Genomic DNA, 19,813 nt, shown 5'->3' on the forward strand with positions numbered 1-19,813 from the left:
GTCCATGTGGTCAGGGGCGCCGCCAGTGTCCATGTGGTCAGGGGCGCCGCCAGTGTCCATGTGGTCAGGGGCGCCGCCAGTGTCCATGTGGTCAGGGGCGTCGCCGGTGCCCATGTGGTCAGGGGCGCCGCCAGTGTCCATGTGGTGAGGGGCGCCGCCAGTGTCCATGTGGTGAGGGGCGCCGCCAGTGTCCATGTGGTGAGGGGCGTCGCCGGTGCCCATGTGGTCAGGGGCGCCGCCAGTGTCCATGTGGTCAGGGGCGCCGCCAGTGTCCATGTGGTCAGGGGCGTCGCCGGTGCCCATGTGGTCAGGGGCGCCGCCAGTGTCCATGTGGTCAGGGGCGCCGCCAGTGTCCATGTGGTCAGGGGCGCCGCCAGTGTCCATGTGGTCAGGGGCGTCGCCGGTGCCCATGTGGTCAGGGGCGCCGCCAGTGTCCATGTGGTCAGGGGCGCCGCCAGTGTCCATGTGGTCAGGGGCGCCGCCAGTGTCCATGTGGTCAGGGGCGCCGCCAGTGTCCATGTGGTCAGGGGCGCCGCCAGTGTCCATGTGGTCTGGGGCGCCGCCAGTGTCCATGTGGTCAGGGGCGCCGCCAGTGTCCATGTGGTCAGGGGCGCCGCCAGTGTCCATCTGGTCAGGGGCGCCGCCAGTGTCCATGTGGTCAGGGGCGCCGCTAGTGTCCATGTGGTCAGGGGCGCCGCCAGTGTCCATGTGGTCAGGGGCGCCGCCAGTGTCCATGTGGTCTGGGGCGCCGCCAGTGCCCATGTGGTCAGGGGCGCCGCCAGTGTCCATGTGGTCAGGGGCGCCGCCAGTGCCCATGTGGTCAGGGCCGCCGCCAGTGCCCATGTGGTCAGGGGCGCCGCCAGTGTCCATGTGGTCAGGGGCGCCGCCAGTGCCCATGTGGTCAGTGGCGCCGCCAGTGCCCATGTGGTCAGGGGCGCCGCCAGTGTCCATGTGGTCAGGGGCGCCGCCAGTGTCCATGTGGTCAGGGGCGCCGCCAGTGTCCATGTGGTCAGGGGCGCCGCCAGTGTCCATGTGGTCAGGGGCGCCGCCAGTGTCCATGTGGTCAGGGGCGCCGCCAGTGTCCATGTGGTCAGGGGCGCCGCCAGTGTCCATGTGGTCAGGGGCGCCGCCAGTGTCCATGTGGTCTGGGGCGCCGCCAGTGCCCATGTGGTCAGGGGCGCCGCCAGTGTCCATGTGGTCAGGGGCGCCGCCAGTGCCCATGTGGTCAGGGCCGCCGCCAGTGCCCATGTGGTCAGGGGCGCCGCCAGTGTCCATGTGGTCTGGGGCGCCGCCAGTGCCCATGTGGTCAGGGGCGCCGCCAGTACCCATGTGGTCAGGGGCGCCGCCAGTGCCCATGTGGTCAGGGGCGCCACCAGTGCCCATGTGGTCAGGGGCGCCGCCAGTGTCCATGTGGTCAGGGGCGCCACCAGTGCCCATGTAGTCAGGGGCGCCGCCAGTGTCCATGTGGTCAGGGACGCCACCAGTGCCCATGTGGTCAGGGGCGCCGCCAGTGTCCATGTGGTCAGGGGCGCCGCCAGTGTCCATGTGGTCAGGGGCGCCACCAGTGCCCATGTGGTCAGGGGCGCCGCGTGTCCATGTGGTCAGGGGCGCCACCAGTGCCCATGTGGTCAGGGACGCCACCAGTGCCCATGTGGTCAGGGGCGCCGCCAGTGTCCATGTGGTCAGGGGCGCCTCCAGTGTCCATGTGGTCAGGGGCGCCACCAGTGCCCATGTGGTCAGGGACACCGCAGGTGTAAATTTGCCGTTACATAACCTTCCTCCCACCCATAAATTCCATCCCATTTTTATATACATATTATATAGATTTCACGTCTGTGACGGAAAAAAAATATACTTTTTTCGAAAAACTGTTTTTTTCAAGTGTTTTTCATGGGTGGGAAATCACTGAAACCTCTTTACCGATTGCTTTGAAATTTTGACACAATGTTGCATTCGAATAGGCGCATGTTTTTATATTCTTACTATATGCATGCCACACCTGTGTCAGGAAAAAAACATGCTTTTTTGAAAAACAGCCCCATCTGTTAGACGAAAGAACAATACACGCTGTAATCTCAAAGAGTTCTTCACCGATTGCTTAGAAATTTTTATACAACGTTCCATTCGAATACACGCGTGTTTTTATATATCGACTATATTGATGCCACACCTGTGACAGTTAAAAACATTAAAAAAAAAAGCTCCATCTGTTGCACATAATAGCAACTAACGCTATACTAAATATGTTACGATTCCATTGGAATGTTCCCAATTACCATGATAAATTGAATTTTCAAAAATTGCAATTTATTTTCATTTTGATTTAATTATTTTGTGTGACATTGCATTGAAATTGAGCTGTGTTGTTTACCATACCATTCGTTTCGTAAGAATAAGTATAGATGCCACACCTGTGACAGGAAAAAAATCGTTCATTTTTTAAGAAACAGCGCCATCTGTTGCATGTAAGAGCCACACATGCTATACTAAATGTGTTACGATTCCATTTCAGTGTTTCTGATTGCATTGACATATATAATTTTCGTAGATTTCGATTGATTTTCATTTTGATTTAAATATTTTGTGTGACATTGAGTTTTACTTGAGCTGTGTTGTTTACTATACCGTTCATTTCCTGAGTATAGTTTATTTTTTTATTTTTTTCATTTTTTATTTCGTTTTTTAAATGTTTTTCTTATATTTCATTAATGGGAGCATCAGATCATTTCATGTTCCCAATTTTCTAATGGGAATATCAGATCGTTTGGGAATGCATCAAACGAGGGAGTGGGGAATGTTGGGGGGAAAAGGGATGGGAGTTGGAGAGGATGTGGAGCACGAGGGGAAAGGGAAGGGGGGTAATAGTGGGGAGGACGAAGGAACGGGGGAGTTGGGGATGGTGGGGAGGAGGAGGGGACGGTGTAGTGGGAAGTGGTTAGGTGAACAAGCGGACGCTGGAGTGGGGAATGTTAGGGAGGACAAAGGGATGGTGGAGGGGGGGAATAGTGGGAAGGACTACGGGACAGGGGAGTGGGGAATGGTTAGAAGAGGGGACGGGTGCGTGAGGAATCGTTGGAAGGATTAGGGGACAAGACATGGGGAATGGTGGGCAGGACTGGGAGACGGGGGAAGGTTGCTGTGGCTCAGCAACGCACATGCGTTGCTCAGCCACAGCAACGCGTGGCCGGGTACAGCTAGTAAACTATATAAATAAAATGTAAATGTTCAAAATCGCTAATCTCCGAAAGCTCTTCACTGATTGCTTTGAAATTTTGATACGGCATTCCATTCGTAGCTGAGCGTGTTTCTATATACATGTTAAATAGATGTCAAGAATGTGACAGGTAAAAAAATGCTTTTTTAAAAAAAACTATGCCTCTCATGAGTGAAATCTCCGAAACCTCTATACCAATTGCTTTGAAATTTTGACTCAATGTTGCATTTGAATACACGCGTGTTTTTATATACCTACTATATAGATGCCAACGTTTTGACTGGTAAAAAGTATGTTTTTTGGGGAAAACAGCGCTCTCTGTTGCCCGTATAAGCAACACACACTATACCAAATATGTTACGATTACATTTCAATCTTTCCGATTGCATTGATAAATTGAATTTTCATAGATTTTGATTTATTTTAATTTCTATTTTATTAATTTGTGTGACATTGTGTTGGAATTGAGCTGTGTTGTATACTATACCATCATTTTGTGAGTAGAGTTTATTTTTTATTTTCTTGAATGTTTTTATTTCGTTTTTTAACTGTTCTTGTTTTTCAATGATGGGAACATCAGATCATTTGATGTTTCCATTTGTCTGATGGGAACATCAGATCATTTCGGAATGCATCAGACGAGGGAGTGGACAATGGTGGGGAGGACGAGAAAACGAGAGTGAGGGATGGTGGGGAAGACGAGGGGACGGAGGAGGGGTGTAATGGTGGGGAGGACGAGGGGATGGGGGAGGGGGGTAATGGTGGGGAGGACGAGGGGATGGGGGGGAGAGGGGAATGGTGGGGACGAGGGGATGCCGGAGAGGAGAATGGTGGGGAGGACGAGGGGACGGAGGAGTGGGGAATGATGGGGAGGACGAGGGGACGGAGGAGTGGGGAATGGTGGGGAGGACGAGGGGACAGGGGAGGGTTGCTGAGGCTCATGCCTCTTCATATTATTATATTATATAATTATATATTAAAATAATGTGAAGTATATTATTATAATATATATAATATAATAATATATAATATTATAATATTATTATAATATTATATAATATGATGAACAACGTAAAGGAAAAATGAATGATTCAGGGTAAATGGTGAATGGTAAAAATGATAAGTATCACAGACATAATTTAAATCAATTAAAATATGAAAGATGTTAACAGATCTACTCAAACGGAAAACGGGAAAGCGATGATCAACAACGGAAACTCGTGGTTTCTGGGGATCACTCACCCCATCTCTGTCCCGGGCGACGAAGGTGGCGAGGAGGGTGCCCGGGGGCGTGTCCTCCGGCAGGGTCAGGTGGGTCTTGTCGCTGCTGAAGGTGGGGGTGTTGTCGTTGTCGTCCACCAGTCGCAGGTTCACCCAGGTACTGTCAACGTGATACTTGTCTTCCCAGCCGTCGTTCCCCTGATGTAAAACATGTGAGAAGGGAAGACAGGTGTCTTCTTTGCTGACTAGTTTTAGGCGTTCTCAGTTCCAAGGGCGGAAATATGCTGAGTTCCAGTGATATATATTCTTATGGCAAGTGTGTGATGGAGACGGATACATGAGCATATTTTTGTGTGTGTGTGTGTGTGGTGGAGGCAGGTAATGTTTACAGAGAGCCGAGACTGCCATCACTTGTCACATGCAAGATACAGACGACTTAAATCGACTGAGAAAGCAGAACGGTCATTAAACAAGCTGTTATACAATACAGTATACAGTACTGTACGTACAAGCTTATATACAGTACAGTACGTAGAAGCTGATATACAGTACAGTATATACAAGCTGATATACAGTACAGTATATACAAGCTGATATACAGTACAGTATGTACAAGCTGATATTCAGTACAGTACCGATATCTGCTTATCAGTACATATTAAATGCTATGATAAACAGCATGGTCATCAATAAACATTTTTAATAAATAATTATATAAATAAATTTTCTCCCCCGTAATTTAATAAGTCCCTCTATCATATGAAAAAATTAAATGAAAAATTAATTTTTCCGTTTGTTATCAAAATTTCTTTGATCGTTAATTCTGTCTGCGAGCTTTCAAAAACAACATTACGTATGTGCTATTTAGCGATGTAAATAACGCAGTATGCGGGCACAAGGTACGAGGATAGAGGTAATATATATAATATATATATATATATATATATATATATATATATATATATATATATATATATATATATATATATATATATATATATATATATATATAACGATGCATAAACGTTTAACGCGTTTAACGATGCATAAACAACAGGGCTCCATTAAGGAACATATAATCTCTTCCCATAACCAAACCATCGCCAGAGAAATCCTAGTAAACAACACAGAAATCATCGATAGATACAGCGATAGCAGGCGGCTTGACGTTTGCGAGGCACTACACATCAAGAAGTCAACACCAGCAATCAACAGCCAATTATTGCACAACTATATTCTACCCACCTCAAGACTCCGCTCCAATATAGAAGCATCAAGAAATATGGACCAATAGGCTTTCTACAAACACTTCTATTCAATATCCATTGTTTCGTGTTCTGTCTTGTGTTGATACTATTAATACCCTATTAATATCCTCTAATGCCACATCATCCTTCCCACCTCACTCAAATGTAATGCCACATCACCCTTCCCACCTCACTCAAATGTAGATATATATATATATATATATATATATATATATATATATATATATATATATATATATATATATATATATATATATATATATATATATATATATATATACACACATATACATTTAAATACACAATAAAAAAAGGAAGGGGGTGGTAGGAGAAAAGCACACAGAAACTGTATTGGAGGGGACCTACATTCCCTCCAATGCGTTATGTGTGGTTTCCTCCGAGGCCATGGGTCCCCCTTCTTCCAGCCAGAGGTGGTACTCCCCTCCTTATTTAACAATATATGTATATATATATATATATATATATATATATATATATATATATATATATATATATATATATATATATATATATATATATATATATATATGTATATATATATATATATATATATATATATATATATATATATATATATATATATATATATGTATATATATATATATATATATATATATATATATACATATATATATATATATATATATATATATATATATATATATATATATATATGAATATATACATATATACATATATAACATATGTGTATAGTAGGTCAACAGCCTGCTTGATGAAAGGCAGCCTTCCAGCCCAGGTCCTCGTTCGAGGAAAATGAGAGAGAGATATGTGGCACATTTGAATGCAAACATGTTATTTCAGCACGCTTTATCTGCGGCCTGAGTCAATAATGTGCCTCACCAACGCTGCGATAGGCACGGGGGTGGGCGGGTAGACGTACCATGTCTGTCACTTGGACTCTGAAGCGGAAGCCTCGTCTGTGGCTGGGGTTCTCGAAGTCGAGCGGCGCGACGGAGCGCAGGTCGCCGCCTGGGCTCCCCCGGCGGCGACCCTCCACCCGGAACAGCTGCCAGCCTCGCCCACTTCCTGGCACCACCTGCAGGAGGCAAGCATCGAATGTTCCGGTAATGCCATAATGATAATTATGTTTCTGAAGGTACACACACACACACACACAAACACACACACACACACACACGCGAGTCATCGGTAGGAGACACACGCGATTAGCAAGGTCCGCGGAAATTCTTCAATTTCTCGGGACATTGAAGGATTATTGAGGCTAGATCATAGTATTTGGCCTCTCGCATTGTGTAGCTAGCAGGGTGCTACATAGCATAGTCATATCGCTAGCGATAGTGCGAAAAAAACCAAAGTGTAGCTAGTGGAATCACCGGTGCATACAGTGTGGAGGACCGCGTAGTGACCTGACCTGACCTGACCTGACGGCCAGGTGAGACGACCTGCCAAGGAACTGCTGACTGTGTTTGTTGGGTGGTGACTGTGATTCCAGAGATTTGTGTAGAAAAGAATCGACATCGTCAATCTACTAGCACTTAGAGAATCACCAAGTGGAAAGGCGACGACGGAGCACCATCGTCAACCATACATCATCATTACTCATCTAGTTGTGTGAGCGGGAAACATGCTGGTATGTACCCCCTCTCTGGTCAAGTAATCAGGTGTACAGTGTGAGGTAAAATATTATCTAATTCTTGTTCAGGATATCATATATATTTATAATCTCAATGTGGCTCATTTAGGTAGAGGTAACACTTAAGGGATCTCGTGACACACGCACGAACGCAGCACGCTCGCGCACGCACGCACGCTCGCGCAAGCACGCACGCCCACGTACGTATGCACGCACGCACACGCAAAAACGCAAACAGGCACACACAAACGTCCAGTCAGGGAAGAAAGGATTAACACCTTTTCTGGAAAGAGCCAAGCCCCTACTATACCCCACCTCCTCTCTTACCGTCCATCGGACCTGACCTGACCTCACCTGGTCGCCACCACCGCCCCCCCCCCACCCCCCAGTCCCCCACTCCCCCACATCCCCCTTACACATACTCTCCCCCTCTCTCTCTCTCTCTCTCCCACTTTCTCTCCTCTCTCTCTCTTTATCTCTCTCTCTCCCACTTTCTCTCCTCTCTCTCTCTTTATCTCTCTCTCTCTCTCCCTCTCTCTTTATCTCTCTCTCTCTCTCCCTCTCTCTTTCTCTCTCTCTCTCTCTCTCTCTCTCTCTCTCTCTCTCTCTCTCTCTCTCTCTCTCTCTCTCTCTCTCTCTCTCTCTCTCTCTCTCTCTCTCTCTCTCTCTCTCTTTATCTCTCTCTCTCTCTCCCCCTCTCTCTTTATCTCTCTCTCTCTCTCCCCCTCTCTCTTTATCTCTCTCTCTCTCTCTCCCTCTCTCTCTTTATCTCTCTCTCTCTCCCTCTCTCTTTATCTCTCTCTCTCTCTCTCTCTCTCTCTCTCTCTCTCTCTCTCTCTCTCTCTCTCTCTCTCTCTCTCTCTCTCTCTCTCTCTCTCTCTCTCTCTCTCTCTCTCTCTCTCTCTCTCTCTCTCTCTCTCTCTCTCTCTCTCTCTCTCTCTCTCTCTCTCTCTCTCTCTCTCTCTCTCTCTCTCTCAATCTTATCTCTCTCCCTCCCTCCATCTCTCTGTCTCTCTCTTTATATCTCTCTCCCTCCCTCCCTCTCTCTATCTCTCTCTTTATCTCTCTCCCTCCCTCCCTCTCTCTATCTCTCTCTTTATCTCTCTCTCTCTCTCTCTCTCTCTCTCTCTCTCTCTCTCTCTCCCCCTCCCCGCTCTGCCCTTCTGACGAACCCTATCACGGCACAACTAGGAACAGGGTCAAGCATGACAGCCAGAAGCAACAGGGGAACAGGGAAAAGTTCAGGCGACGAAATGAAGGAAATGTTCGCCCTGTTTCTGGAGGACATCAAGAGTGAGATGCAGGAAATGATGCAGGAAATGAAGAATGAAATAAGCAACCTAAAAAGAGAGCTGACAGCAGCAAAGGAGGAGATTAGAGCCCTCAAAGAGAACAGTATCGATGCTGAGACTCTGATAACCACCCAGGGAGGTGGTGGTAATAGTACTTTGGAAGAGAATGCCACATTAAAAGCAACATTTGCAGAAATGCTAAAAAAAAAACTCTGAAGTAATGTCTGTAGTGATGGAGGTAGCCATGAAAGCAGCCACCTCACAGGAAGCGGCACGCTCCACTAGCCAGCTGCTGGAAAGGAAAAAGAGCAGTGGTAGCTGTAGGTATTAAAGAGCAGGAAGGCTCAAATAGGAAAGAGTGGAATGATAAGGACAAAGCGGCAGTGAATGAAATACTGAAGGCACTAGACATGGAAGGGCCTGAGCATAGCATTGAGACGGTTTTCAGGTTAGGCTGGTACAAAAAAGACCGAGACCGTGTGTTAAAGATAGTGTTTTCAAATGAGAACACAAAGGACACGATTCTAACAAAGAAAAGCCACCTGCAACATGTGGAAGAATTCAAAAAAGTATTCCTCCAGAGGGACATGACGAGGGAGGAGAGGGCCATGGCGGCAGAAGCAAGGGAGAAGCGCAGGGCGAGAGGGGGAAAACCAGGAAACCACAGCTCCCAACACATCACCCCCAGAGGCGAGGGGGGAACCCACAACCAGCTACCCAGTAACACGAGCGTGGAGGGCAACCCCACCACCCTCCTCTGCATAGAAAACCCCCCTTTCCTTCCTGTCCTCCCGCCCCGTTCACCCCATACCCTCCCTGTCCTTCCGCCTTCACTTGACCCCCCACCCCTCATCCCCGTATCCTCTGCAACCCTGGTATCCACCTCACAAATCCTCACACCCATGGCACAGCTTCCTCCACCAGCAGAACATTCACCAATGAGGAGATTTGAGAAGGGGCAGAAGAAAGTGAGCCTCAAGGCAATGTACACTAACATAGATGGTATTACAAATAAGGCAAATGAACTTGGAGAATGGGTACTAGAGGAAAACCCAGACATAATAGCTCTCACAGAAGCAAAGCTGACGAAAACAATAACAAAGGCAGTGTTCCCACAGGACTATTTTGTTATAAGGAAAGAGAGAGAAGGAAGAGGTGGGGGTGGTGGCGCTCTGCTGGTAAGAAAATGCTGGGATTTTGAGGAGTTGGTTGTGCAGGGATGTGAAGGTTTCAGTGACTACATAATAGGAACAATAACAACTGGAGGGCAAAAAATTATAGTCGTAGTCATATAAAATCCGCCACCAAATGACAGAAGACCCAGACAGGAATATGATAGAAACAATATGGCCACCATTAACATAATAGAGAGAGCAGCTTCTGTTGCTAGCAGGAATGGATCTGGACTACTAATCATGGGAGACTTCAACCATGGGAAGATAGATTGGGAGAACAGAGACCCGCATGGAGGACCAGAAACATGGAGAGCTAAGCTGCTGGACGTGGCAACAAGAAACTTTATAAGCCAGCACATCAAGGATCTAACAAGAATGAGAGGAGAGGATGAACCAGCAATGCTTGATCTGATATTTACCCTGAATGAGTGGGATATAAGGGAAGTCAAGATGGAAGCACCCTTGGGAATGAGTGATCACAGTGTATTGAACTTTGAGTACCTGGTAGAGCTAGGAATTATCTCTCCCGAAAAAGAACTAGGAAACAAAAGGCTGGCATACCGAAAGGGAAATTATGAGGAGATGAGAAGCTTCCTAAGGGAAATACCTTGGGACACAGTCTTCAGAGCTAAGTCTGTACAAGATATGATGGACTATGTCACCCAAAAGTGTCAGGAGGCAGTAAACAGGTTCATCCCGGCCCAAAGGGAAAAATCCGAGAAGCAACAGAAGAATCCATGGTATAATAGGGCATGTATGGAAGCGAAGAAACTGAACAAAAGGGCGTGGAGGAACTTCCGGAATAACAGAACACCAGAAAGCAGAGAGAGATACCAGAGAACCAGGAATGAGTACGTCAGGGTGAGAAGAGAAGCAGAGAAAAGTTAAGAAAATGATATAGCAAACAAAGCCAAGACCGAAACAAAGCTACTCCACAGTCACACCAGAAGGAAAACAACAGTGAAAGAACAGGTAGTGAAACTTAGAACAGGCGAGGACAGGTATACAGAGAATGACAAAGAGGTGTGTGATGAACTCAACAAGAGGTTCCAAGAGGTCTTCACAACAGAACAAGGTGAGGTCACTGTGCTAGGAGAAAGGGACGTAAACCAGGCGGCCTTGAAAGAGTTTGAAATTACGAGAGAGGAGGTCAAGAAATACCTGCTGGATCTGGATGTTAGAAAGGCTGTTGGTCCAGACGGGATCTCGCCATGGGTACTGAAAGAGTGTGCAGAGGCACTTTGCTTGCCACTCTCTTAATAGTGTATAGTAGGTCACTGGAGACGGGAGACCTACCAGAAATATGGAAGACGGCGAATGTGGTCCCAATATACAAAAAGGGCGACAGGTAAGAGGCACTGAACTACAGGCCAGTATCCTTGACTTGTATACCATGCAAAGTGATGGAGAAGATCGTGAGAAAAAACCTGGTAGCACATCTGGAGAGAATGGACTTCGTGACAAATCGACAACATGGGTTCAGGGAGGGGTAAATCTTGCCTGACTGGCTTAATAGAATTCTATGACCAGGTGACACAGATTGAGCAGGAAAGAGAGGGCTGGGCAGACTGCATTTTCTTGGATTGTAAGAAAGCCTTTGACACAGTACCGCATTAGAGGCTGGTACATAAGCTGGAGAGACAGGCAGGTGTAGCTGGTAAGGTGCTCCAGTGGATAAGGGAGTACCTAAGCAATAGGAAGCAGAGAGTTACGGTGAGGGGTGAGACCTCCGATTGGCGTGAAGTCACCAGTGGAGTCCCACAGGGCTCTGTACTCGGTCCTATCTTGTTTCTGATATATGTAAATGATCTCCCGGAGGGTATAGATTCATTTCTCTCAATGTTTGCGGACGATGCCAAAATTATGAGAAGGATTAAGACAGAAGAGGACTGTTTGAGGCTTCAAGAAGACCTAGACAAACTGAAGGAATGGTCGAACAAGTGGTTGTTAGAGTTCAACCCAAGCAAATGTAATGTAATGAAGATAGGTGTAGGGAGCAGGAGGACAAATACAAGGTATCATCTGGGAGAGGAAATCCTTCAGGAGTCAGAGAAAGAAAAAGACTTGGGAGTTGATATCACGCCAGACCTGTCTCCTGCAGCACATATCAAGAGGATAACATCAGTGGCATATGCCAGGCTGGCCAACATACGAACGGCATTCAGAAATTTGTGTAAAGAATCATTCAGAACTTTGTATACCACATATGTCAGGCCAATTCTGAAGTATGCAGCCCCAGCATGGAGTCCATATCTAGTCAAGGATAAGACTAAACTGGAAAAGGTTCAAAGGTTTGCCACCAGACTAGTACCCGAGCTGAGAGGTATGAGCTACGAGGAGAGACTTCGGGAATAGAACCTCACTTCGCTGGAAGACAGAAGAGGTACGGGGGACATGATCACTACATTCAAGATTCTCAAGGGAATTGATAGGGTAGATAAAGACAGGCTATTTAACACAAGGGTCACACGCACAAGGGGCACAGGTGGAAACTGAGTGCCCAAATGAGCCACAGGGATATTAGAAAGAACTTTTTTAGTGTCAGAGTGGTTGACAAATGGAATGCATTAGGAAGTGATGTGGTGGAGGCTGACTCCATACACAGTTTCAAGTGTAGATATGATAGAGCCCAGTAGGCTCAGGAATCTGTACACCAGTTGATTGACGGTTGAGAGGCAGGACCAAAGAGCCAGAGCTCAACCCCCGGAAGCACAACTAGGTGAGTACACACACACACATACACACACACACACACACACACACACACACACACACACACACACACACACACACACACACACACACACACACACACACACACACACACACACACACACTCACACACACACACACACACACACACACACACACACACACACACACACACACACACACACACACACACACACACACACACACACACACACACACACACACACACACAAACACACACACACACACACACACACACACACACACACACACACACACACACACACACACACACACACACACACACACACACACACACACACACACACACACACACAACACACACACACACACACAAACACACACACACACACACACACACACACACACACACACACACACACACACACACACACACACACACACACACACACACACACACACACACACACGCACACACACACATGATAGGTGATAGGGAGGAGGCACTTGACTATAGACCTGTATCACTGACAAGCATCCCCTGTAAAATACTGGAAAGAATAATTAGGCTACGACTGGTTGCACACCTGGAGAACATTAGGTTTGTGAACAAACATCAACATGGGTTCTGGAAAGGGAAATCGTGCCTAACAAACCTTCTGGAATTCTATGATAAAATAACGAGGATAAGACAGGACAGAGATGGTTATGCAGACTGCATAATTCTGGACTGCCAAAAAGCCTTTGATACAGTACCGCACATGAGACTGCTGTTCAAGCTCGAGAGGCAGGCGGGGGTGGGGGGAAAGGTCCTAGCATGGATAAGGAACTACCTATCAGAAAGGAGCCAAAGAGTTACGGTAAGGGGCGAGAAGTCGGACTGGCGAACAGTAACGAGTGGAGTACCACAAGGATCGGTGCTGGGACCAATTCTATTTCTTGTATATGTTAACGACATGTTTAAAGGCGTAGAGTCCTACATGTCAATGTTTGCGGATGACGCAAAGTTGATGAGAAGAGTTGTGACAGATGAGGATTGCAGGATCCTCCAAGAGGACCTGAACAGGTTGCAGAGATGGTCAGAGAAATGGCTACTGGAATTCAACACGAGCAAATGTAAAGTTATGGAAATGGGACTAGGAGAAGACGCGCGAAAGAGACCTGGGGGTGGACGTAACACCTAATCTATCTCCTGAGGCACATATAAATAGGATAACGACAGCAGCGTACTCTACACTGGCAAACGTTAGAACATCATTCAGAAACCTAAGTAAGGAGGCATTTAGGGCGCTTTACACTGCGTACGTGAGGCCAGTCTTAGAGTATGCCGCCTCATCATGGAGTCCCCATCTGAAGAAGCATATAATGAAACTGGAAAAGGTTCAGAGGTTTGCAACGAGACTCGTCCCAGAGCTACGAGGGATGGGGTATGAGGAGCGCCTGAGGTAACTGTGCCTTACGACACTAGAAAGAAGAAGGGAGATGGGGGACATGATAGGAACGTATAAGATACTCAGAGGGATTGACAGAGTGGACATAGACGAAATTTTCACCCGGAATAGTAACAGAACGAGGGGACATGGATGGAAGCTTGAAACTCAGATGAGTCACAGAGATGTTAGGAAGTTTTCTTTTAGCGTGAGAGAAGTGGGAAAATGGAATGCACTTCAGGAACAGGTTGTGGAAGCAAATACTATTCATAATTTTAAAACCAGGTATGATAGGGAAATGGGAAAGGAGTCATTGCTGTAAACAACCGATGCTCGAAAGGCGGGATCCAAGAGTCAATGCTCGATCCTACAGACACAACTAGGTGAGTACACACACACACACACACAGAGTTGTGGTCAGACAGCCGCGGTGGGCAGAAGGGTCTGGGAAGCTCCTCCTCTGGGCAGCTAGTGAATTGGGTGGGATAATCAGTGTATATGCGCATATGAGTATATATGAGTGATTGAATAACTAGTAAGATCACTCAAACCACAAGAAAGTGAAGAAAAACTGTAGAAACACCACCATTGAAAATAAGTGTTGAGTACATGGTGGCGTTGTGGAATTGTGGAGCCGACTAGCGTGGACGTGACCTGACCAGCTGTGACGCGGGATGCAGTGACCTCACATCTTGACCAGCCGCGTGGAGTACTTTCTCACCTGTTTGTGCTGCAGATTGTGCAAGGTATTGAGGAGCGCCTTTTTTGGCTAGGTTGTTACTGCAATGACAAGATCAGGAAGGGATTCAAGGTCAATCACCAGCAGGGACGAGGAGGAGGACAGATTTATAGACAAATTAATAAGTAAATTTGTAGAGAGAAGGAGCGATTGGATGGAGGATCTAATCCAAGGGATAAAAAGCGAGTTATTTCAGCAAATACATGATGCAGTAGAGAGGCAGAAACCAGAACATATGTTCTATATTCAGGAAGAGATTAGGAAGGGAAGAGAGGACTGGGGGAGGGAATGTGCTCGGATCTCAAACGAATTAGGAAGGATTAACAGCATGGCTCAGGACAGAGGATTAGGGGGGGATGGGTTAGTGAGTGCAGTTGGGAATCCCCAAGGGACGGGCTACCAGCATGACAATGAATTACTGAGGAGAAGGACCATTATAATACACAGGTTATTCGAATCTGGGGCACCAACAAGACAAGAAAGGATAGAGATGGAAAAATATGAATTGCATGAGATATTGAGATGTATTGGAGCATTAATGGCAGAAAAGAAGGTTGATATCAGTCGCCGGGTTGGACCTTACAATTGTACCAAGAATAGATCTGTTCTGGTGCAATTCTCCAATGAGGAGGCTGTGGAGTACATAATGAGAAAAAAACAAAAGTTTTTTACGAAAGATGAGCAAATAGCCCACAAGAATAGATGGCAAGCACGACACCTTACCCCTTGCCTCTCAGGTAGCCTGACCTCCCAGGCCACCTCCCAGGTAACCTCCCAGGTCACCTCTCAGGCCATCTCCCAGGTCACATCCTCCCCAACTCAGCCCTCCTATACCTCCCCCCTGCCTTATCCCCCCAAAACCACCCTGCCCCTTCCACATTTGCACTTCCCCAAAAACTCCCCTGCGCCTGCTACATCACAACTGTCAACGACTCCAGTGGGTCAAGCCATGCCCTCCCCAAACCCACCTTCCCATCCCCCCTCTCCTAATACCCTCTCCTACTCCCCTGCCTCTTCTACCCCATTGCCTTCACTTCCATCTGCTCCATCCCAGCTTCCACTGCACCCCTCTTCCACTCACCCCCAAACCCCACCCAACCCTCACCCCTCCTATGCACCTCCAGCCCACATTTAACCCCCTCACCTGTGACCCCCTAACACCTTCCCCCATCTCCCTCTTTCCCTCTTCTACCCCAAAACCCCCACCTACCCCCAATTCCCCCCCTAACTAATACACCCTCTCTTCCACCCCCAGCACCCATGCTTCATTTTCCTCTCAGCCCTCTGCCCTCAATATCCCTCTCCCCCCCCCCCAACCTCTCAACCTCTATCTGACTCTCAGTCTCAGTCTATTTCTTAATCCCTCTATGCCATTCAGACTCTCCCTAACTTTCAGACCCCCTATGCCCTTCCTACCCCCCTAGATGCCCAGACCCCATTCACCTACCAGGCACTCCCAGGCACCCCCCTAGCACCCCCCCAGACCCCCCCCAGCCTTCACTCGCCCCCCAGACACCCCCCAGTACCCCCCAGACCCCCGGCGAAAGGGGGAACTCTGGCACCGGAGCTTCCAAGAGTCTCAAGGTTTGGTACGCCAATGCTGATGGGGTATCCAATAAAGCAGAAGAGATAAAAGAAAGAGTAAGTGAGACAGACCCAGACATAGTGGCAATAGTGGAAACTAAAATAAATGGCATGATCTCGGACGCAATCTTTCCAGAGGGGTACCAGGTGATAAGAAAAGAAAGGACACAGAGACAGGGAGGAGGAGTAGCACTCCTAATAAAGCGGAAATGGAAGTTTGATGAGCTGGAATATCCGGGTACCAATGAAAGCACGAACTCCATACATGGAACTCTGACAGTGGATGGGAAGAAGATTGTAATCTTGATACTCTACAATCCTCCCCCCCCCCCCCAAACAGTAAAAGGCCCAGGCAGGAGTATGAGGACAGCAACAAGGCGTGTACAGATGAACTGCAGAGGGCAGCAATTATAACGCATAGAATGAGAGCGAAGCTGCTGGTCATGGGGGACCTAAATCATGGAGAGATAGATTGGGAAACGAAGAATCCCCTTGGTGGGGAGGAGACCTGGGGAGCGAAGCTAGTAGACGTTATTGACAGGAATTTCCTAACACAGCATGTGAAGGAAGACACTAGGGAAAGAGGAGGGGATACGCCCAGCCTTTTAGACCTCATTTTCACCTAGAATGTAGAAGACATTGAGTATTTAGAACATGAAATACCACTAGGAGCCAGTGACCATTGTGTCCTAGTCTTTGACTACATGATGGAACTTAAATTGTGACCAAAGGACAAGAGGTCCGAGTAAGGAGACTTGATTACAGAAGAGGGGACTACAGAAGGATAAGGGACTCCTCGGGAGAAGTACAGTGAGATGAAGAAATTAGAGGAAAAACAGTGCAGGATATGATGAACCAAGTCATATGGAAATGCAAGGAGGCTGAAGAGAGATTTATTCCAACAGTAAAGGAAAAAAGCAGGAGGGAATATAATAACCCATGGTTTAATAGACAGTGTCAGGAAGCAAAAGTGAGAAGCAGGAGGGAGTGGAGGAAGTACAGAAGACAAAGGACAGAGGACAACAGGATTAGATGTAACAGAGCTGGGAATGATTACATTAACATAAGACGAGTGTCGGAAAGAAATAATTATGAGAATGATATTGCAATCATAGCGAAAAAGCAACCTAAATTACTACATTGCCATATAAGAAGGAAGATGTCGGTAAATGACCAAGTGACAAGACTGAGGAAAACAGAAGGGGCATATACAGAAAGCGACAAGGAAATCTGTGAGGTACTGAATGCATGTTTCCATGGAGTGTTCACAACCGAGCCTGAGCAGCTCCCATTGTTAGAAGAGATTACCCTAGATGAAAGACTATCAGATATAGAGGTGACAGCAGAGGACGTAATGAAACAGTTGACAACACTGGATGCAACTAAAGCGGTTGGACCAAACAAAGTATCACTGTGGATACTAAAAGAGGCAGCGCAGGCTCTCAGCGTGCCTCTGGCAATGATCTTTAATGAGTCACTTAGGTCGGGAGAATTGCCCAGATGCTGGAAGGAGGCAAATGTCGTACCGATTTTCAAGAAAGGTGATAGGGAGGAGGCACTTAACTACAGACCCATATCACTGACAAGCATCTCCTGCAAAATACTTGAAAGAATAATTAGGCTAAGACTTGTTGAGCACCTGGAGAGCATTCGGTTTGTAAATAAGCACCAACATGGGTTCTGGACAGGGAAATCATGCCTAACAAACCTTTTAGAATTCTATGACAAAGTAACAAGGATAAGGCAGGACAGAGAAGGCTGGGTAGACTGCATATGACAGTCTCCGTGGTGTAGTGGTAAGACACTCGCCTGGCGTTCCGCGAGCGCTTTGTCATGGGTTCGTATCCTGGCCGGGGAGGATTTACTGGGCGCAATTCCTTAACTGTAGCCTCTGTTTAACGCAACAGTAAAATGTGTACTTTGATGAAAAAACGATTCTTCGCGGCAGGGGATAGTATTCCAGGGACCTGCCCGAAACGCTACGCGTACTAGTGGCTGTACAAGAATGTAACAACTCTTGTATATATCTCCCAAAAAAAAAAATAATAATAAAAAAAAAAAAATAAAAAAAATAAAAAAAAAAAATATTTCTTGGCTGCCAAAAGGCCTTTGATACAGTACCACACATGAGACTGCTTTACAAACTTGAGAGGAAGGCAGGAGTAAGCGGAAAGGCCCTAGCATGGGTGAGGAACTGCCTAAAAGGAAGGAGCCAGAGGGTAATGGTAAGGGGCGAGAAGTCGGACTGGCGAACAGTAACAAGTGGAGTACCTCAAGGATCAGTGCTGGGCCCAACCCTCTTTCTAATTTACATAAATGATATGTTTACAGGAGTGGAATCATACATGTCAATGTTTGCGGATGACACAAAATTAATGAGAAAAGTTGTGACAGATGAGGATTGTAGGATCCTCCAAGAGGACTTAAACAGGTTGCAGAGATGGTCAGGGAAATGGCTACTGGAGTTCAACACCAGTAAATGTAAAGTTATGGAAATGGGATCAGGTGATAGACGACCAAACGGACAGTACACAATGAAGGGGAACTGCCTACCTGTAACGATTCGAGAAAGAGACCTGGGAGTGGATGTGACACCTAATCTAACTCCTGAGGCACATAAAAATAGGATAATGACAGCAGCGTACTCCACCCTGCCGAAAATTAGAACTTCATTCAGAAACCTAAGTGAGGAGGCTTTCAGGGCGCTTTACACAGCCTACGTGATACCAGTCCTAGAGTATGCCGCGCCATCATGGAGCCCCCACCTGAAGAAACACATAAGGAAACTAGAGAAGGTTCAGAGGTTTGCGACTAGGCTTGTCCCAGAGTTACGAGGGATGGGATATGAAGAACGTCTGAGGGAACTGAACCTTACGACTCTAGAGAAAAGAAGGGAGAGAGGAGATATGATAGGAATATATAAAATACTCAGGGGAATTGACAAAGTGGAAATAGATGAAATGTTCACACGTAACAATAACAGAACGAGGGGACATGGGTGGAAACTGGAAACTCAGATGAGTCAAAGAGATGTTAGGAAATTTTCTTTTAGCGTGAGAGTAGTGGAAAAATGGAATGCACTTGGGGAACAGGTTGTGGAAGCAAACTCTATTCATAATTTTAAAATTAGGTATGATAGGGAAATGGGACAGGAGTCATTGCTGTAAACAACCGATGGCTGGAAAGGCGGGATCCAAGAGCCAATGCTCGATCCTGCAAGCACAAATAGGTCAGTACAAATAGGTGAGTACACACACACACACAGCCTGGTAGCATGGTGAATAGCGCGCAGGACTCGTAATTCACTGGCGCGGTTTCGATTCCCGCACCAGGCAGAAACAAATGGGCAAAGTTTTTTTCACCCAGAATGTCTCTGTTACCTAGCAGTAAATAGGTACCTGGGAGTTAGTCAGCTGTCACGTTCTGCTTCCTGGGGTGTGTGTGTGTGTGTGGAGAGAGAGAGAGAGACAAAAAAGTAGTTAGTAAACAGTTGATTGACAGTTGAGAGGCGGGCTGAAACAGCAAAGCTCAACCCCCGTAAACACAACTAGGTGAATACA

The 19,813-nt window shown here is 46.8% G+C and overlaps 1 protein-coding gene across 1 annotated transcript in view; it reads right to left on the reverse strand.

The window, feature by feature from the left end:
* The window catches only part of LOC123750438 (putative neural-cadherin 2), a 349,307-nt gene that overhangs the window by 58,278 nt on the left and 271,216 nt on the right, over window positions 1-19,813 (reverse strand). Inside the window, 2 exon segments of the mRNA XM_069332160.1 lie at window positions 4,457-4,633; window positions 6,626-6,781. Of these exon segments, the coding sequence (XP_069188261.1) occupies window positions 4,457-4,633; window positions 6,626-6,781 (333 nt within the window).

The sequence above is a fragment of the Procambarus clarkii genome, chromosome 27 (assembly GCF_040958095.1).
Source record: "Procambarus clarkii isolate CNS0578487 chromosome 27, FALCON_Pclarkii_2.0, whole genome shotgun sequence".
NCBI lineage: Eukaryota > Metazoa > Arthropoda > Malacostraca > Decapoda > Cambaridae > Procambarus > Procambarus clarkii.